The sequence below is a fragment of the Electrophorus electricus genome, chromosome 1, assembly GCF_013358815.1.
Source record: "Electrophorus electricus isolate fEleEle1 chromosome 1, fEleEle1.pri, whole genome shotgun sequence".
NCBI classification, from domain to species: domain Eukaryota; kingdom Metazoa; phylum Chordata; class Actinopteri; order Gymnotiformes; family Gymnotidae; genus Electrophorus; species Electrophorus electricus.
Genome location: NC_049535.1, coordinates 29187727 through 29209579, shown reverse-complemented (window position 1 = coordinate 29209579; position 21853 = coordinate 29187727). Strand labels below are relative to the sequence as shown.

The window sequence follows — 21853 nt, the reverse complement described above, 5'->3', positions numbered from 1 at the left end:
CTGAGATGGTAGGCAGCAGGCACAAAGGCTCGAGTTAAATCAAAATTTTGTATTACTGTAGGGTTCAGTTTTTGTTCTACTCTCCATTTTCCACTTGTTTAGACTAAAGCTGGAATCACAGAAACAGCATGTGACTTGCTGAAATAACAGTGCTGAATAACAGTATAAATGTTCTTATTAAAACAATTGTGCTAACACTATGTGACTGCAATTAAGAAGCTCACCTGCATCTAAGGGTAAAAAATACATTTGGCTTTTTGCCTACACAAAGACTTGTAGGCACCTATACTTTCTCCTCTCTGATCTTAAAGATGAAGGCTAATAGATGGGGTAGTTTGGCTAGCACAGATCATTCTGCCATGTCAATGGAAATAGAAAAAGGGTAATAATATTGATTTCCTTAAATTTTCTTTAAGGAAAGCTGTACACCTGAGGTCAATATTCCTGTTGTGATCTGAAGAACAGATTTGGAGAAAAGACACAAAGGCCTGGACCAGTGCATTCCAGATGTATTTCCAAATTGTACATAAACACTTCATATAAATGTAGTAATCACAAATCCCCAATAATACAACACTCAATAAATACCAAGAGAACACAGTGATATAAACACACTCGCACCATTGGGCATGCACATTTAAACAAATCATTCCAAATCAATCCTTTATAAATCAACATGTTAATATCACAGCATATCCATAAAACCCATAAAAATAATGGTAGCAAATGGAAATTCAAAACAGTAAGATTAGAAGCCCCAGAAAACACTGTTAGGGCTAAAAATGCTGTAAACATTGCATCATGCTACAAAACAAATGATCGGTCTTCTTCAACAGGAGAGCCAGTATTTATGAAGAGTCTCTTAAAGGCCATAAAGGAGCCTCCTATGTTGTCATGGCAATACTGTATAGTACACTGCATGGGTGACTTTGCTGCAGGCACTGGGCATGTTTTCCTCTGGGCTGTTAATGTACTGTATGTTATTGAAGCTTTGAAAGGCATAAATGCATTTTCTACTGCAGTAGGTCAAAAGGTTGAGCTACATGGCATCTAGGAAGATTAGAGGTCAATGAGATGTTACCAAAATGTGTGTAAAGCATGCAGCAATGAGAGAGAGGAGGTGGGAGGAATGTTCCATCAAGTCACCTAAAATAAAAGGCAATTGGTTACCGAGCCCTCCACTCATCCTCTAATAGCATGAGCAGGATGCATTCACGTGATGCAGACCTTATGCAGGTTTGCTGATCTTCAAATCATCCCCCCCCCCCCAAAAAAAAATCACTGGATGTGAATACAGCATGTGGTGCACAAAGTCTGAATCTGCACAAAGTCTGAATGTGCTCGCAGTGTAATCTCCAGCATCATTGCCCTTTGCCCTATATGGCATTAAGATACCCTCCAACAAGCATATTGGGTATGTATATGCCTATCTTTTAAGTCATCAGTCTGTGTCACTTCAGCAAACCATTGTTCATTCCTGGCCAGTGCTCTGAGGGAGTTCATTGGTCAGAACATGCCAACGCTCCACCTTCTGCCCCTTGTTTCTCAGGCAGTCCATCCAATGGCGTAGAGCATCTCCTTGTGACTGACAGCTCAGGCACACACCTCCTGCCAAGCAGATTAATAGGTACGTTTTAGTCTGAATTCAGGGTTTTAACTGCTGTTCTCATTGTGTCAGTGTTATTTGCAATAACAGAGGCAAATGCTCTTCTAATCTGTTAAAATATAGCATCAATCACTTCAAAGTTGGCAATTGTTCTCAAATACTCAGCACAGCAGTGTGTCTAACAGATCAATATTGCATGCACCTGAGAGGCTTTGTCCTCACCTATAAAATCATTGGACCGGCCCAGGTCATAGTCCCATACTGTGACCTCCAGCGTCTTCCTGACCAGTTCTGAGAGAGAGATCTCATAAAAGAACTCCTGGGGGTTGGGAGTGGGGGTGAAGGAAGTACAGAGAGGAAGTAATGAAACTGAAAATTGTAAATCCACAGGTAAATGACACAGCTGGAACCTGCAGCAACATGCTGTGGAATCACTATCTCCCCGAGGAATTGATCAGATGTGACACATGCATCACTGAGTGCGCTTAGCTAGGCCTGAGGCCTCTGCGTTCCTTAGCGACTCAGAGGAGGTACTCCACAGGAATAAACCAGAGCAGCACAAGTAGCCCATGATGGTGAGGAGCATTAGCAAGAATGGAAAAGAGACGTTCAGGCTGACTGACGAAGCATAGCACCCACACAATTGTCAGAGAGACAGACAGGGAGGAGGAGAGAGCGCGAGAACATGCATGAGAAAGAGTTGGGGTGTGTGGATAGACAGAACTAGACATCTCAAGTCCACTTACTAAGGCTTTCATTTTTGTAAGAGGTTATGGCTATAAGAGGCATATCACACATGCGTACACACAAAGATTTAGCAGTGGGTTTCTCTAAGTATGGCTAGATTCATCATAAGGTCCATACCTCGTTGAATTCTGGGTTGAGGGTCTTTTTAATCACAGCTGTTTTATGTTTTGATTTCTTCTGAACATCTGGCTTCAGATATCTACAGGGGGGAGAGTGGTAGAGAGTGAGTAGGATGGAAAACAGAATATAGGAGAGTGAGAAACAAACACACAGACAACTAAAGAGATAAATAGAGGCATTATGCCACCCCACTACCACACAAACCCGCATCGATTGAAACACACAAAGCTATTGGCTTTTCGGTCTGTGTCCCCCTGGCTTCCATACAGTTTTGATTTGCATTATGTATTGCTGTTAGCTCTCACTCCCCTTCCCCAGACACACAGACACATACACACACTCTCATGATCAAAGACAAGATACTAACTGTGTAGCCTGTCTGTGTGTGTGTAAGGTAGACAGAGGGAGAATGGTATGAATGTGTGTGGGTGGGGGATCTGTGGATTCTCTTGCCATTTTGCCTGAGGAAGGAATATTTATTTCAACGCATGAGGTGGGTGAGAAGTGAAGCCATTAGAAATATGTTGCCCAAAGAAAAAAAACAAGAGGATGGCAGTGTGGTGTAGACTCCGTTTCACTAGATTACTAGCTCTTTTTCTCTCATTATCTTTCTCTCTCTTCCCTAGATATCATTGATTATGTTTCCCCGATGTTCCAGTCCCCATCTCATATGCTTTTGACAGCTTTAATAAGTACCCAATCATAAAACATATTCTTGCTTTTTCTCAATGACTAAAACAAAATACAGCAATAAGGCTTAAATACCCACGCCAAATAACTGTGCATTGCCCCACTACAGAGACATGGTGCACTCACGTTTTGACGTAGGGGTCGGAGAAGCCATTGACGTCCATCGCAGCCAGGTGTGCACAGCGCTGCACCCCAACGTACAGACCCCCGTGCCGGCCCTCTTTGTCTCCCTCTGTGGGCGGAGGCAGGAACAGGAGCGAGAGCAGAAGACGGCCGCGCTCCTCCAGACATTGCAGCTGCTCGTTCTCCCACTGCAGGGATGGGAAGAGGAAGGAAAATGATGGGAGGTAACACATGAAGGAAGAAATAGTAGGAGCGGAGAGCGGAATTATTCAGAGTGGAGAGACAGCCAAGGGGGCTCCAACTCAATCAATCACCAACATCAATAGTGACTGACCAGGTGGCCAAGATTCATCAACTATTAAAAAATCCTGACACAGAAAAGGTTCCCATTGAACAAATTAATATAGTTTATTTTATTTTATTAGACTGTAGTGACTTCTTGTTTTACTTGCTGTGTCACAACAAGGCCTCTCACATATGTGACTTCAAATCTTTAATGATTGATTTTTATTGATTTTTTTTCTTTACCTAGAATATCATCTCACAAAAAGAAACAATCTATATGCTAATAGACTGAGTATACACTTATTGCAAATGTTTCATAATGTATACAGTGCATAGTTTATAGCATGTAGTAGTGAAGTAATACTATATCATGAATGCAGTATTGTCTCCTTCACCACTTTCAGTGAAATATGGACTGTGCAGTAGGAAAGTAATGAGGAAGCTATGAGACAATCAGTCATAGTATCAGAGGTCACACCTCTAGATCAGAACTGATGGAGAAAGCGACATGCCTAAACTGTTCAGAGTCAATAGCATATTAAAGATGTGCCAGCAATTTAACTTAACACTAGGTGCTAGTGGGCCTGTAAGAAACTGAATAAGTCTGTGTGCTAGATTTGTATTCAGTACAAGCAGAGGCCTGCAGTTCTTGTTTCCAAGATACAAGATAATCAGACTTTTAAGATATGTGTGGCTCCAATCTGTTAGGAAGATCATAGGCTAAACCTTTGTGTACTAACTAACAACCTTGGGGTTTAGATTTACTGGATGGAGAGGAGGAGAGGAGATCCTGAAGTTTGTACTACTGAGGCTGGTGACTTAGGCAAGGAAGCCGGATGCATTTGAACCGTCTTTTATTCAAATCCATATCTGGGGAAGGGGAAAACAGCAAAAAGAAAGAAATACCAAAAGGAATACCAGACTACCAGAAGAAGGCTAGAAAAAACAACCCAAAAAAAACACCCCAAAAAAGCCTTCTGCTGTGTTCCTTTCTGCCCTAGCCGAGGCTTTAGTCTGATAGTATTCTTACCATTGACCTTATCTTGAATCTGTTCTCAACCTGTCTATTCTTAACACTTACCCATCTATCTTTTGTCACATGAGGATATGTATTTGATAGAGACTACAAAGCACTTTTAAGTCACTCTGGATAAGAGCATCTGCCAAATACTGTAAATGTAAAGGTAAGCATACGAGAGACCATGCAGTAGGAAAGGACACAACAAGACCTAAACCCTAACATATGGAAAGTACTAGAAAACCAGATCAGAGCAGAACAAGACAAAACATAGCTAAGAATACTACAGACGGTTGGTACAATCGTCCAAATGGGAAACATGGGAGTATATATAGAAGTCAGGGAAACAAGGAATAGCTAAATGATCTTGGGGGGTGGAACTCAGGCGAGGAAAGAAAAATGTCACAGGTGAGGCATAGTACAAATGGGTGGGTGGGGGGCGTATGGAAACCAAAACCAAAACAAGAGCACATGGTTAAGATGACAGACTAGACAGGAGAGGAGAGACAGTCTGGGAAAATCATGAAAGAAACCACCACCACCCCTTCCCCTCCAATGTGTAGCTCCTGAGGTACAAAGGTAGGCCTTGTCAAGGCTGCGTCAGGAGCCTGGGCAAAAGAGGGGCCAGGAACACAAACATAATTAGGGTTTTGGGAGCGATCACTTGAGAACAGGCGACAAACAAACAACAAACAAAACTAGACAGGATGTAGAGGAATGGGTACAATCACATGACAGGCTGAGCAGGGGACTAGACAGAAGACTGAACAATAACACCGAGGCCGATACTGAGAGGGTGAGACTGACACTAACGGGTACAGGAATATATGTGATGATCGGGATAGAAAACAAACTTAGGACAGATCAGACACAGGAGGATGAAAAATCTGGTGGTTAAGCAGGGGTTAAAACTGGGAAGTCAAGGTTGATATGACAGGGAATTGAAAGGGCAAGCAGGTAGGGAACCGAGGAACAGACTGGGAATGAACTGAGGAGATGAGCAGAGCAAGAAAAGGAATGAGGAGTGGGAAATGAGAAAGCCGGTTAGTCATGCAATAGTGCCGAATGGGACAGGTCAAATAATAGAAGTAAATGGTACTTTGCAAAATGAAACCCTCGATTGAGCCTTACCCAGTATAGTCACTCAGGGTGTTTAACATGGAGGGCAGAAAAAAAGGTTTACCAATTCAAACGGCAGAGAGTGGGTCTTCAAGAAAAGAAGACTTGCTTTTTGACAAGAGAGTTCTGTATTACTGCAATGAGCCAGCATTCTGTAACATCAAGGTTGGCGACTTATGCGAGCAAGCAGGATGCATTTGCAACAGTCTTTTATTAAAATGCATTTCTGGGGAAAGTAGAGCAGCAAAAATAAGTACAAAAGGAATGCAAAACTAAGAGTATAAGGCTATAAACAAACAATAGGTTGCAAACGATGGAAAATACACTAGGAAAGAAAAAAAAAAAGAATTAAACCCTGACATATAAAAAGTACCGGAAAAGCAGAACAGAGCAGAACAAGACAAAACATAACTAAGAACACTACAGAGTGTTGATACAATGCTGGCTAGAGACAACTGTGAAACAATAACAGCTAAATGAGCTCAAATGAGGTGGGGGGGGTGTTAACAGAACAAGTAACAGGTGAGGGGCAGTACAAATGGACTGGATAAATAAGATAGATAGTTTTCTTCAGATGGTCTGCTCTGCACACATTAGTGGTTCATATACAGGCTGTAATATTTATAAACTGAATTGAGTTGGAGGAAATTCAAGTGTTTCTTCACACACACACACACACCTACACACACATACTCGCACGTACATGGTGTGTATGTATGTTTGGGTCCCTAATATGCAAGCACTCACAAAGATGCCTCATTAAATCTCAACTAAACTGTACTCATGATGCCAATCTGCACAAACAGAGTTTAAAACATGCATGTTATTCGTAATTAGTCCCATGTCTGAGCGGGACAAGTGGAGTCAGGGAGCTGGGGCAGGAAGCGTCTGTGACCCCTGATAGCAGGATTTTTTTCTCTCACACACATTCACCACTGTTCTTTCTCTCTGAAGTGACTTTAGCTCTAGAGGTTTCTGATGAAATAAATGCTGCTGGCCAACCGATACTCTTGTTGTGCAGCCAAAGCTACCGGGATGACTTTATCCCACATCTACCTTTCTCACCCTCTTCCTGTCTTGTGATCCCTGCCTCTCTCTGTCCACATCTGGCATTCCCCCTGGCACACAGAAGGAGAGAGGATCAGTGGATAATCCTAAAACCCTCCCCTATCTCTCTCTGACCTGTTTGTTTCACCCTTTGAGTGATTTTGCCAAACAGACCTCATTGCTCCTGTGTAGGTGGCAGGTCTTAGCAGCGATCTAGTTGATACTGACTTCACCCATCTGTCATTCAGTCCAGTTCTCGTTGTCCTATGCTTTAAAATCCCTCTGTTTACTGTGTACTGTATAATGGGTACAGAGAAATTGCATAGGTGGGTGAGTGAGTGTGTGTGTGTGTTGAGGGGGTTGTATTCGTGTATGCACATGTGTATTTGTGTGTGAGAGAGAATGACTAGGCAATGGTCTAATGCCAGAGCTGTTTGGTGAGCAGTGTGAAGCTTCATTAATGGTACAGAGTAGAGGCAGACAAGAATAGGCAGCAGACTAAGGAGAGACAGAGACAGCCAGCACCTGTCATGTAAACAAAGAACACACACACTCACACACACAGCCCAGTGCCAGGACAGCAGTGCAAATCACTCTGTTGCACTCTGTAAAGAAAATTACTTTAGTTTATTTCATATAATAGATCATCAGTGTACATATCTTAAATACATATGAGTCCAATTATTCCACTTAAACAACATCTGATACAGTTGCAACAGTTCAGTTTATAATGAGTAATTAAAAGTGTCAGTTATCTTACATGCCTATTATAATTATATTTCATAATCTCACTGGAATATTGTCATTCATACATTTTTGTAGACATAACTACATATGCTATTTAAATATTGTTGCACTTAGGTTGTTCTAGGGGTGATTGCACACTTTACCTACATTATTAAATATCTTGTTAAACATCTTTCTGCTTATTAAATGTCTCAAAACAATTTTGACTTTTTGCTGCTGCATTCAACAGCGATAGATTAACGACCTTCAAATCACTAATGATAATGAGGAGGTGTAACAAGCAGGTGAATACACACAGAGAAAAAAGAGCGAAACAGACACCGAGAGGAACGTTTCATATTCAGATTTATGTGATTAGCAGACAGATGGCACAGAATCAGTCATCAGTCTCTATTAAATTGTGTGTGTGCCAGAGTCCAAATCAAGATTTTTAAATAAACAGCACTGTAGCTTTGCCTTAACCCTCTCCTGTGAATGGGTGGAATATTCTCTATTGATCCTTTGAGATCCTTACAGTCTCCCAAGTGTATATCTCTTCTTTTCCACCCACAACCTCTCTAACTCGATACCTCTAATCACTTAAATTTGTCCTTCTCTGGCTCCATCTTACACCTTCTCTGCATTAATGTGACTGTCTTTCTCTTCCTCTTTCTCTCTCTCTCTCTCTTACTTTTATGGTAGTCTGTTATTTTTGTTTTTGAACCTTCCACTATTTTACATCTCACTTGCTCACTCACGCAACCGTTTCTCTCTCTTGCTCTCCCTCTCACTTTTATCCCTCATAGCGAAGTAACAAAGCAACTTTCTGTCACTTCGATTTCTCTTCCTTTTGCGAGAGTTGCCCATCACATCATCTTTTCACATTCATCTTCCCACATTCACATCCTGTTTTCACTTCTGCCTTCACACAACCACCACCCTTTATCCATTCCTAAGCCTATGCACACTCTCTCTCCCTCTCCTCCCACTGCATCTCTCTCTCTCTCTCTCTCTCTCTCTCTCCTGCTCCCCCCTTTTCCTACTTATTTTGACCAATTAATTATTTTTAGTCTTTGATGTTGCTTTTCATTCTATTCCCCTACTCTGAAAATTAAGACCTTAGAGCAAGGTTGCAAGGTGCTTCAGAAGCCTTTAGTCAGTTGATTACAGTGGAGAAGAAAGAAGAGAAAGCCACGTTAGGACTTCCTCTCTCTGTCATGGCCGGTTCTTCATCAGCTACAAACCCGACACCCCCCCCTTTTCTTTTGCTTTGTTTTTCCCTCAGCCCACTCTGCCACAGGATCAATCCAGTGCTATTATTTGGCATCTCTTTACAAGGGCACCACCAGGGATTTTTGGCCCCTTGAAAAAAAATTCACATCAGGGCCCAGCACCTAATAATCTAATCATTTTTAGGGCCCCTATCAATCATAGCAATAATCACAGCTTTTCTGTCCCATACAGCACCCCTGCTTCATTATTGTGATATTTCTCTTTGCGGCATATCTGATTATCGGACCACTTTAGAGAAGGGCAATGGCAAAGGAATTTTATTCTTCATCTCAATTATTACAATACAAAATCTGCTCTTATTGAAATGCTAATTCATATAGATCCTAATGTGAACACTCTTAACAGGTATGTTAAATGCATTAGACAGCATGCAATTATTGGGTTGAAATATTTAAGCTCCATATGTATGCAAACTTTGAAATGTCAGTGCTGTCTTAATTGTGTCCTTGTCTGGGAACAGATGGATTTAATGACATATGCAGTGAAGGAGAAAAGTGAGTGAGTGAGAGAGAAAGAGAGAAAAAAGATTTGTGTAGAGTACCTCTCTAAGGTAACATGAGATCCCTCGCAATGCTGCTCCCATGGCTGTTGGAGAAGGCAACTGAGAATCCAAGAGAGAGTGGAAGATAGAGCATAAGAGATATAAAGCCTGCACAGCTCCTTGAAATGTTTATCACATTTTTTACAGGCGCAGACTCAAAGTAACTGTGTATGTATTTGTGTGTGTGTGCGTGTGTGTGTGTGTGCGTGTGCGTGTGTGTGTGTGTGTGTGTGTGTGTGTGTGCGTGTGTGTGCGTGTGTGCGTGTGTGGGGGTCTTACTGGGGGTGGATGCTCCAAGCAGGTGTAGAAACGTTTTGTCTGGTCTGGTTTTACACGCTTCAGAGCTACCCGAGACTCGCCAATAAACTCATTATGAGTCAGCTTGTCCTCATCACACACTGATAACCTGAGAGAGACAGAAAGAAAGAGAAGAGAGAGAGAATGAGGGCTTAAAAGCCTAACAGAAAGGAAAGAGGGGAGGCATATGATTAGAATAAGAAGTTTGAAACAGACAGAAAAGGCGAGAGATTAGGAGAACCAAATAGCTAAAAATATGGTCCTCTTTGTGGACGTGATGAAACTGGTCCTGACAGCAATGTATATTTATGAATGGGATTAGAATATTTGCAGCACTGACAGCTATTTTTTTTAGCCTTCACCCATGCCTCATGTTCAAACGGCCGTGTGTATTTGTGGAGCTTGCACTCACACGCAGTTCTTCCCCCTCAGAGATTAATGGCTAAATGGCTTTCTCTCCTTCCTTTTCCTACCCTCCAATCTCCCACCTTGAAAAAAAATAAGCAAAAACATAAACAGAATTCTTGCTAACCCATTGCAGGCTCACAATCTTGTCATCGTGAAAGGGTTTGTGTACATCAGCCCTGAACCTCAACAGGGAAATCTTATTAGTCTTCTGTGCAAATCATGAAAGGACAAAAATCGTCAATGATCAATGATCGAATATGTAATTGTATCAGATGACTTAAGGCCTTACGAGAAGGGCAGAATCCAGCTCATCACTGTTTGTTGGTGAGGTGGATTCGTTAAAAGGCGTTTTGACTGAATACTCCACCAGGAGGATCTGGAGGATCCTCTGGAGGATCTCTCAGTGAGAAATGATTTCAACTTCCACCTTCGACAGGATTTATACCATGTGCTGAGGGATGAAGGCGACATTACTGTAGGTTGGAATGAACCAAGTTTAAATCCACAACTGTAGAGGCAGTGGAAAGAGGCTGTGGCCAGAAGGCTGTTGCTGCCTGTCATGGCAGCAATTTTAGAACTTGTTTTTGGGCACCATTGGTGAGGGAAGCTGTTAAGTTGAAAAGGGAGGCACTTTCTACATAATGCTCTTGCAGAGATCTCCAGGTTCAAATGAGAAGCCAGGAGAACTGCAGTGAAGGTAGTTGCTGAGGTGAAAGCTGTCTTGGGAGTAGTTTGGAAAATGGAGAAAGACGTTTGGGTGGCCCCAAACTGGTTGATGCCTCGGGGGAAGCCTCGACATCACCCAAGCTGGTCTTAGTAAGGGTGGGAAAGTGTTGATCTCTTCTGTGGATATTATCAAGCAATGAAAGGAACACTGTGAGGAACTCCTCAACCCAGTAGACATGCCCTTATATCAAGAAGGAGTGCCTTTAAATTGCATTAGTAGAGAAAGTTACCATATGGTAGTGGAAAAGCTGTGTAGTGGCAAGGTAGCAGGAGTGAATACAATGGAGATGATAAGGCACCAGACATGGTTGAGTTGTCTAGTTAACACACCTCTTCAATGGTGCATAAAAAATGGGCACAGTACCCTCCGACTGGAAAACTGTAGTGGTGGTCGCTATATTTTAAAAAAGGGGACCAGGGAGTGTGCTCCAATTATAGTGGAAACACACTTCTCAGCCTCCCAGCAAAAGTTTTCACCAGGGGGAACTGGAGAGGAGAATCTGCTTGGTCAATGAACCAGGATACTGTAGGAAAAATGCAGTTTCTGCCAAGATCATGGCAAGTGGACCAGCTATTTTCTCTGGCACAGCTTTGTGAGGGATAATGGGAGTATGCCAACTCAGTCTGGACAAGGCATAATATTGTGTACCTTGGTGTAAATTGAGGGAAGTGATGCAGGATTATGGAGTTTTGGCAGAGTCTGCATTTTTGATATTAAGTCAGAGTCCTTCACTGTGGGTGTTGAACTCTACAGAGGGTGAGTTTGCCTTCACTCCTGTTTTTTTGTTTTCATGGACAGAATATCAAGATGGACCTCTGACACTCATTTGAGTGCTTCACAGCCAAACGTTAAGCACCTGGGGTGAAAACCAGTACCGTCAGTCTAAGGTCATTTGTCTCCCAGAAATTAGTTCAATGTCCCCTTCAGAGGAAAAAGGAAAGCTCTTTGTGGAGAAGTTAAATATCTCAGCATATTGTTCGCAAGTGAATAAAAAAGGGAGAGTGAGATTGACAAGTGGATTGGATCAGTGACAGCTGTGTTGCTGTCTCTGTATCTGTAGCTGTCTCTGGTGGTGAAGCAGGTGTTTAGTTTTAGGATGAAGCCCTTTGTTTACTGCTCAATCTCACTTATGATCACAGGGTTTTCCACAGGGTTACTGGACTGTCAGTCTCTGATATGTGCAGAGTCCTGTAATCTGGGAAGGCCTCAGAGTAGAGCCGCTGCTCTGGATGATTGAGAGGAGCCAACGTGCTGGTTTGAGGTGGATTGGACATCTCATAAAGATGCCACCTGGTTGGCTCAAACTACAGCTGTTCCACTTGAGGGAGGCCAAGAGGCAGACCCAGGACATGCTGGAGGAATTATATCTCACAGCTGGCCAGGGAGCATCTGGATATCACAGGAAGAGCTGGAATCTGTCACAGGGAATAGAAAGGTTTGGACCAATCTCCTCCGCCTGCAACCAACAGGAAAAGCAGAGAACGAAAGGTGATGATCATAATGATGATGATGAGGATGAAGATGAAAATGATAATGAAGCAGAAGAAGAAGAAGATGATGTTTTTATTGATGATGATGATGATGATGATGATGATGATGATGATGGTTTAATGCTATGTGGCGTGTTATCAAGGACACCACTTCCTGCTGAGCTGTACATGACACACACAAAAACACACACAAGTACACATTTACACATGTACATGAACCACTCTAACCTCACCAAGAAAACCAAAAAGAGAAAGATGATGATGATGATGATGCTAAAAACATGGTGAGTTATCAAGGACATCACTTCCTGCTGAGCTTTACATTTCAGACACACAAATAAACACATGCACACATATACATGTGTACACAAACACACACCCACACAAAACAACACACAGCACTCACCTATTTCACACACAAACACACACACGCACACACAAAAAGGCAGAAACATTGCCACAAACATACCCATGGAAAGTTGTGAGGGCTGCTTGTATGTGGATATTCATAGAAGGAAAGACAGTGCCTGAGACATTTTTAGCATATACTTTTGAAAGTTTCTGAAGTCACTCACATGCATGAATACAAACACACATACACACACACACACACACACACACACACACACACACAGACACACATTCACACCCACATTCACACACACACAGTACCTCAGAGTCTTTCTGTGCATGTCTTCTTCTGTGATTCCGATGTATGTTAGTGTTTCATTCCAAACTGGATTTAGAGAATTCCGCACAGTTTTGGTTTTTAACTTATTAGCCTGATGAGAGGCAGACAAGAAGCTCATTTATTATGTCAGCAATACAATCTGGAACAACATGGTAGGGAAGGAAAAATATATAAAGAATTTAAATTAGCAAGTAATGAATGCCATGGATCAATGGTGTGGTTTAAATTCACCCACCTTACATGCACCAGGGAGAAGATGAAGCTTGACATATGGATCTGCCAAGCCATTGAAATCCATTGGCTTCAGACCCTAAAACAAGAGAGAGGCTATTACACATTCTAATAGCTATGGATTTATAAAATAGTTATGGGATGTATTTTAATAGACAACGTCGTTTGTTCTGTATGATGTTGGGTGCATTGATAAGAAATTTTGTTGTCAGGGAAAATGTTACACACTCATTGTACATATTTAAATATTTGTATTACAACATGACAAGATGACAATGGCCAGACATTTAGATTAAGACCAATCTCTGTTTGAATCTATAAAATGACACAGTCTGATGAGTATTCTCCATTTAGAATATCATGCAGAGTACAGCAGCAGGCATTATATGTGATGCTGGAAACAAACATAGAGCCATTGCATGGCTGTGGAGAACTCTGTACCTTAGCTCTGAGGATGGTGCAGTGAAGTGAGCTAGTGGCTCTTTCATAATGCAGCTCAAACTCCAACGTCCCCAGAGCCGCTGCGTCGTGATGGAAAAATGATATCATCAAAGACATTGGCACTTCACAAATGGACTGAACTCTGAGCAAGACCTTCCAGTGTTAGAATGTCTGTTACTATTCAGAGATATAGAGGCAAAGCAACCAGAAAACATTTGACCCCTACTCCACAATCCCTTGCAAAAGTATTCCACCTCCTTAAAAGTAACACTGTGATTGCCAACAGCACAATTACAGATTAATCTAGTCAGCATTTATATTGCAAATCCATATTCTCTTAAAGTACATTTTCAAAGTTAAAATTCATAATTTGTCAGAACAGAACTTGAAAATATATATATTAAAAACTGAAAAATGCTTATCCTGTGGGAAATATTGTAGATTGAACTGGAATATGCATTTTGACATGATCATTGTATAACCTTCACCTTTTTGATGATCAATCTCTCTTGTGTTGCTTGTGCTTGGGATCATTGTTCTATTGCTGGTTTTCTGTAAAGCTGCTGTAAACAACACTATGCAAATACATTTGAATTTCCTGAATAGTGAAGTGTGTCCCAAGCTTTAGGGTTTTTAAGCAGACTGGAGCAAGTTGTCTTGCAGTATCTTTGTGTGTTTTGTACCATTTGTCCTTCAGTTTTAATAGGATGCCCAGTCCCTGCTGAGGAAACCCCACATCCACACAACATGGTGCTTCCACCTCTGGACTTCACAGGATGGTGTTTGTTATGGAATGGGCAATGGTATATTTATGTCACACAGTCTTTTGAATTTTGACAAAAGCTTCTATTATTGTCTCTTTGGAGCACAAAACCTTAAATTACATTTTAGGTGTGCCACTCTGATGTATTTTGGCAAACTCCAGATGTGCTTTGATGTGGTTTTTCTTCAGTAATAGCTTCTTTCTAGACCCCCACCCATACAAGCCTGTATGCAGAGCTTTTGATATCGTTGACTGGCACATCTTCACTCCAGGGTCAGTCACTGAACTCTAGCAACTGATCGTTGGCCTCTCTGGCTTCCTTCACAGGTTCACATCTTGCTCTGATGTTGAATTTTGATAGATGTCTTTCTCTAGGCAGTGTCTGGGTGGTATGACGCAGCTTCCAGTTCTTCACAACTGATCCAACAGTGCTCACTGGGATATCCAAACACTTGCAGATTATTTTGTTGCTTTTTTCTTGTGCGTGACTACAAGTTTATTTCTAATTTCCTTAGAATTAATTAATTAATTCACTTTTATTCTGAAAAGTTGAACCTTATTATTTATTTACATTACAGGAAGAGTCCTCATCTTTCTTCTGTGTAAATTTTGAAGCTTCCACAGCAGTGGGTTTGAATACTATGCAAACTGAATTTTTCAGTTAGTCATTTGGGTCACAAAGTATTTTGTATCATAAAACCAACATCACTTTAATTCATTTTGAAGGTCAATCTTTTAAAGTAAAATATGACACAACACAAAATATCAATGTGTCATTTGTAATCCAGATGAACTTAATGACTTTTAAGGGGTTGAATACTTTTGCAAGGCACCATATGCAGTGAAATGAATGAATGTGGAAAAATGTGCATACATTTATATTACATATTACACATGCAGAATTAATGTGTACAATTGTAAATATGAATGTGCTGAGCTTTAATGCAATCACATTAAAGCCAATCCAAAACATGTTACAGGTTTTGAAAAATAATAATAATAATAATAATGATAATAATAATACTTGTCTACTAATCCCATAAACAAAAATAACACCTGTGTCATAATAAACCTTGAATTATATTTATATATATATATATATATATATATATATATATATATATATATATATATATATATATATATATATATATATATATATATATATATATATACACACACACACACACACACACACACACACTCACACACACACACATACATCTTGGTTTGCTGTCTCAAATGATTCATCATACATAACCACCCACAGAACACAATGGTTTGTAATAACACACTTCGTCATGACCTAGGCTTCAGGCATTAAACTATTTTTGAAATGTCACATGGTCAAATGAGCCATGCCTGATTTTCCCTTCTACATGAATGTTAGCCACTTTGGTTTCACTTTTTATTATCCAGCACATTTTTATTTACAATTACAATCTAAAAGATTAATGTTTTTCAAGGTTCTTCTGAGGTGTGGAAGGTCTGCCCCTGCAATTCTCTGACCATTTGGCCATGCAGTATAGCAAAGTGTGTCAACGCAGTCGGAGGAGAACATTATCAACTGAGTTCAGCACTATGTGGACACCTGAATCAATATGTCATTCCAGCCCAACATATCATCCCTCTCTGGAAATGACTATGGTAAGATTTCAGTTCATTTCACCATACAGTATCCATCCACTTTATTAGAAACACCTATAGAGAGTTACATCTGAGGGCCCCTCTGTCATCATGCCCAATTTGTTCCAGCCATCCTTTACCATTGGTCAATCCACTGAATATTTGTGGGTGGTAGACCACTCTCAACCAAGCAGAAATATTGATATGTATAAAAGCCCCACAGCAACACTGCTGTGGCTGAGGTTTTTAACCTTCTCAATGCCCACAACCTTGATGTTGAGATTTCACAAGCATGACATTGCATTATTATATTAAAATATCTGGTCAGCATTAGGCCTGTGGTCAGAAACTGACCAGTAGAATAAAGTAGAGGGTGTCAATAGATGGTTTACAATCTGTAACTGTGCACTCAAAATGTACTTGTAAGTACCTATAAAATTAACATTATGTTTACCTAATAAATGCACAGCATGTAGGTAAAGAGTGGCTAATAAGTGTACATTTCATGCTTTCTAGTATACTAATTAAGACTGTCAAAATAAGGCCAGGTTTCAGAAAAGCTACACACTGCATCTTTAAGCTTTGCTATGTCAGTGATTTGTATTACTCTCCAGTTTATTGATTCTGAGTAAGTAAAAACCTTATATGTATAGCATAGAACCTTTGTTTTTAATAGTTGGTCACGGTACGAGAGCTGGACTTACTACAGTCGTCACTGTCCGAACTCTGGATGTCCACTGACGTATCCACACTACTTGATAATGACAAAGTCCCACCCCCTCCCCTTGCCCCTGACTGCAGCGGGGAGAGTAGTCCACTACTCCCCACTCCAGAAGCCCCACCCCCAGGGCTGTGGGCTGATAGAGAGGCAGCAGGGTTTGGCGAGATGGGTTCACCAGTTGGGGAGAGGCGGGGAAAATAGGCAGAGATCTGTCTGATTGGTCGAATAGGGCCTGGGCAGACGTCTATGGCCATGTGTTCCTGAATGGAAATGGTGAGCTTCTTTCCTTTACGCACCGTCATAGAGCTGAACAGGAGAAAGAGAGAAAGAATGACAGAAGAAGAAGCTAGACAGAGGTCTCCTATCTTGTAGCTTCTATTAGCTTATGTGTATGTCAAATGTAAATATGAAAAACCTCTGAGAGGTTAAACCACAACTTTTAATTGTGTGAATTTTTGTGATAGGTGGGCTAAACATTTCCAGGTTCAAAAGTTTTATTCATCTTATTCTTTCTGGTAAATATTTTTGTATTATCAACAGTAAAGACATCAAAAGACATGGTGTCAGTTTTCTAGACACACCTTGTCTTTGGCTAAAACAGTGCACTCTGCTGAAAATGTCGTCAAACAGGGTGATACCTTATCGAGCCGAGAAAGACGTATGAGGGTGCCTAATTGTCTTGCAACATCCTGATTTGCAGTTCTATTGATCAACTGACTGATTTATTGAATCCTTTTTGTGCTTAGTTATTTGGTATTGCACTTATAATATGCTCATTTTGAAATTCTTTCTAGGCCTCTGCATTGACTCCTGTATCTAGCATTATCTTAGTTCAGTGGTATCTTCTACTGGCTAGGACACATTATATGAGGAGTTAGCAAAGCACTTTTGTAAGATGCTTTGGATACAAGCCTCTGCTAAATGTTATAAATGTAAATGTTGCTATGATACACTGAAATAGGAAGGTAGGTGGGCCTAAGCCAGAATCTAGTTCTTTTTAGGAGTACATTAGCATTTGTTTGGAATCTATAGCGCATATAGGCTTTGGCTTTAATCTGAATTTCAGTCTAATCCACTCTAAGACTATAAGATTTTTAAGCCTTTCTTGATAGAAATTGGTGGGAATATATAATTGCATTTGTGTTGTAAATGTGCTTGTTAGTGGTGGTGTTATTGATGTCCAGAGTTTGGTCCCATATACCCATTTTCTTTAAGAATTGCCTCATTATTTTTATTGAGTTGGGGCACATGTTTAGATTGTGTTCCATATGCAAGGATCTGCCTGATCCAAAATCCCATAACACCCATTTGAGTTGAAAACCTGTTCCACAAAATATGACATGAGCTGCATACTGAAGCAGGAGACCTCCACCGCTGCAATTAAGACTCACCAGCTTCAGTTAATCTTTTTGTTTTGCACTGTTTCTAAAACCAGAGAAAATGGATCAACAATTAATTTATAGAGGGTTATTGCTTTTTGGAGTTATAATAAATGAGGGCTGGATAAGGGGAGAAAGGTATGCCAAGACAGACTGAGAGAGAAAGATTTTGACTTCATCCTTGGATCAACAAGTTTCACTGCCAGATAAATCTTCCAAGAGAAACCCACTCTCTTTCTGGTTCCCCGAAGGGCTTATCTGGACATTTAAGACATAATTCAACCAATAAATAAATAAATCTGTCTGCATGTTTTAACTGTCACAGCTCATAGGATTTGCTGCAAAGTTTGAAAGGTAAAGCGAATGAGCGAGGACATGCGAAAAATGGAGAAGATGGTGAGGGGGTAGAGAAAATGAAAAGCGACAGCAGGACAGGAGGTGACACAGGATGGGCACTCACAGCCGCACTGTAAGCCCAATTAGTACTAAGGAGCCTTGAGCAGCACACACGTATACACGCGCGCGCACGGTCTGTCAATCCCGTATCGTCAGTTTGACAGGCTTCAGATATGCCGCCATGGCAGTGACTGGCAGCTCGTTATTATAACAGGAGCGGCACAGTTAATGAGATCATGACACGGGGATGCTAACGAAATTAGCGATTAGCGCACCGCGCAGGTAGTCCTATATTATGTTTTTTAAGGTCGGGTTTCAAATCTTGTCCTGCAGCTCTCTGCATAGGCAATAATGGTCACAGTACACGCAGGGGGGGGGGGGGGGGGGGGGGGGATAAACAACAAAACAAATCACAGTCTCAAATATAAACTTTGTATAAAACTTGCACAGTATTCAAGGAACATAATGCCGAACCAATATACACGAGTGTTTTAATGCGGAAACTACTCAGGAAAAAAGATGGATTTGAACAAAAACTATTAGTTTGATTATTCTAATCAATCATAATTAGCATAAACTCTCATAATCCTTTTTTATTGTTATATGGACCAAATGTAATCTTTTGAGTGGTTTTGACAGCAGTAACTTGTAACCGGCAATTACATACACCATTATTACAGTTTCTTACTCCGACTACCTCCAACATTAAAAAATTATAGAATTGTTCCACGAAGAACTAAAACGGATCCAGACGACTGAGATCTCCGAAAAATAGGCAACGCACCTTTAAATCACTTTTTTTTTAAATCTACGATATGTTGTTCTTTGCCTCCATGTTCAACAATTACTCTAGTATAAATCAATGTCCACTAAAAGAAAACAGCTAAAATCTTAGGAAACTGGTCGAACAGTCATTGTATTTTTATTCATAAACGCCTGTCCTCCAAAGCCTTACACACAGTCTAGCTGCCGTAGTGCAGCGCTTATGTCCTTCACAGCTGCAACAGTCGAAGTTAAGCCGCATCTACTGCAGGCAGCGGTACCAGCGTGCTTAGCCTGCCTGCTCCAACATGTCTGCTGACTGGGCTTGGAGGTGTCGACCTTGCTCTCTGGCTGCAGTAACCAGCTCCAAGCGTGCATCTGCGCGGCAGCTAATTGAATGAGTGTCAGTACAGCTGAGAGTGGATCACAGTGAAAGCTGAAGTGGATTTTGAAGGGGCATAGCTGTGGGGGAAAGAGAGAGGAGAGAGAGAGAGAGAGAGAGAGAGAGAGAAAGAGAGAGAGAGAGAGAGAGAGAGAGAGAGAGAGAGAGAGAGAGAGAGAGAGAGAGAGAGAGAGCGAGAGAGAGAGAGAGAGAGAAAGAGATTGGTGATGACAGTAGGCGGTCAGCAGTGTTCATTAGGGTTCTTGGCACTACATTGGAGTCTGCAGCCAGAATGCCTGTGTAGCTCAGGCAGCAGGCAGCAGAACCTCCAGCCACAACAGCAGTGGGAATGAAAGTGCAAATCATTTTCAGGTAGCCGCCTTATCTAGACTGACAATAGCAGCACAGAGTTTGGTCAACCAATCAATCATTCTTATTTAAATAGGAATTACTTATTCTGTGTGCTTTAATGCTGTCTTTCACTTGGGTACATCTTATCCAATCACACTTTGCCTCTCTTTAACTATAAAAAAAGATGTAAAATTATAGAAAATCATTGCATGGGCCCCAGATTATATCTGTCTTTAATCCATCTTGTTTTTCAATGACTACAGGATCAGTATTACTAAAATTAATCAAAGTTTGTTTTTCTTTTTTGTTTTGTTTTTTTTTAAGGAGAAAAAAGTGAAAGGACATATCAGAAGTGGCTAATAAACATCAAAAAACATTCTGCCAGCCACTTCTGAAGTAATTATGTTAAAATCCGGCTTTGGCCCGGTGGGGTTGGGTCATCCTGTCAGCACAGTTCTCGTTCTTGCGCTTCACTTAGCCTCCTCTTCTCTCTGTACCTCTCGCTCTTTGTCATCGTGCTTCTTTAACCCCTCTTGCCTGTGTCTCAGTCACACTCTACATACTCTCCCTCTCTGATGTGCCTGAATCCGTTCAGCTTTGCTTAAATACGTTTTATTGGCTTGGCGCTTCGAAAACATGTGGCTTAGTTGCTCTCTCTCTCTCTCTCTCACACACACACACACACACACACACACACACACACACACACACACACACACACACACACACACACCAGTCCCCCCAGCCTCCCAGCTGAACTCCACACACCATCCCTCTCATCTTTCTTACTGTCTCTTTCACTTGGTTTTTCTGTATCTAGCATAAACAACTGAGTCTGATGAAAAGCTGATCCACATCTCACAGTCAGTGAGCTACTCAGCTAGAGAGAGAGAAAGAGAAAGAGAGAGCTGTAACTCTGCTGGCTATTTGACCTCTTACAGACAAATCCAGTTAATGAACGGTTAACATTCCAGACATTAAATGCCTCTAATTAACAAAAGCTCCATGTTTAAGAGAGCGTGGGGGGAGAGAAAGAGAGATAGCACAGTGTGATAAAATAAATGAAAGAAGAGCACAAAATTAGAGAAAAGAGCAGAGGGATAATGACAGCGCATATACTTCCTTAAGAGGCAAGCACAGGAAGTTCTCAAGAGAGCAACTAATTAGAAAAATTCCTTCACTTACCTCTGATTGTGTGTGTGTGAGAGTCCCTCATAAAACAGCAGAGTCCACAGCTCTTCGTCTGCACTAACAGGTGGTGTGAGAGAACGAGGGAGAGAAGGAGAGAAGGAGACAGCAGAGGAGGAGGGGAAAAAACAAAGCGGTAGATAGTGTGAAGGAGAGGCACGATTATTAGATAGGTAGTGAGCAGAGGGGACGGGAGGTAAGGAGAGGCTGGGAGGGAAGACTGATGCAGAAAAGCACAGGAAGCGCCAGGAGACACTGAGAACTTCAAATGCGCAATAGCAGAGGAAGTGGTGACTGAGCGCTGCTCCACAGAGGTGGGGGGGGGGGGATTTGACTTCACTGATACCTTCTCTTCTTGTCTTCTGCTTTTCTTCTCCTCCCTCCATGCTCTCCTTCTCTCCTTTCTGAGCAATTGAATTTGCTTGCAACGTCCTAATCTTTAATGTACATTAATCTTCCGTGTCAACACTAATGAACATGATTGCTTCATTGGTGTTATGTGGAATTTCTTTTTCTTAACATGTTTTGCAGCTTCTCCTGTCTGTGCTCATAGATGTGTTATAAGGTTCTTACATGTGTGTATTCATGTGTGTGTGTTTTATCTCCGCTCCAGGCAGTGTACCTCAGCAGGGTGGTGTGTAAGCACTGGGGTCTACTGTGCCACTGTTACATGTGCCAGTAGCAG

General features: G+C 41.3%; 1 protein-coding gene across 1 annotated transcript; it reads right to left on the bottom strand.

Annotated features, from left to right (window-relative positions):
* Positions 1–1287: 1287 nt before the first annotated feature.
* On the bottom strand, positions 1288–21411 carry doc2a (double C2-like domains, alpha). The gene is made up of 11 exons (XM_026997893.2): positions 21166–21411; positions 16694–17016; positions 13601–13680; positions 13164–13238; positions 12910–13019; positions 9595–9721; positions 9316–9375; positions 3290–3474; positions 2471–2552; positions 1829–1925; positions 1288–1608 (listed from the first exon to the last, which is right to left on the bottom strand). Exons 2-11 carry the CDS (start codon positions 17010–17012, stop codon positions 1472–1474), a joined length of 1272 nt encoding a protein of 423 aa, XP_026853694.1. The 5' UTR covers positions 17013–17016; positions 21166–21411; the 3' UTR covers positions 1288–1471.
* Positions 21412–21853: the final 442 nt, after the last annotated feature.

What these genes read in the sequence shown, in the direction of transcription:
- doc2a (XM_026997893.2), bottom strand. Translation starts at nt 17,012, where the DNA reads ATGACGGTGCGTAAAGGAAAGAAGCTCACCATTTCCATTCAGGAACAC. An exon ending in TCTCATGTTACCTTAGAGAG is followed by an intron (nt 3,475 to 9,315) that starts GTACTCTACACA and finishes CCATCCCTGCAG; the next exon opens with TGGGAGAACGAGCAGCTGCA. An exon ending in TCAACCCAGAATTCAACGAG is followed by an intron (nt 1,926 to 2,470) that starts GTATGGACCTTA and finishes CCCAACCCCCAG; the next exon opens with GAGTTCTTTTATGAGATCTC.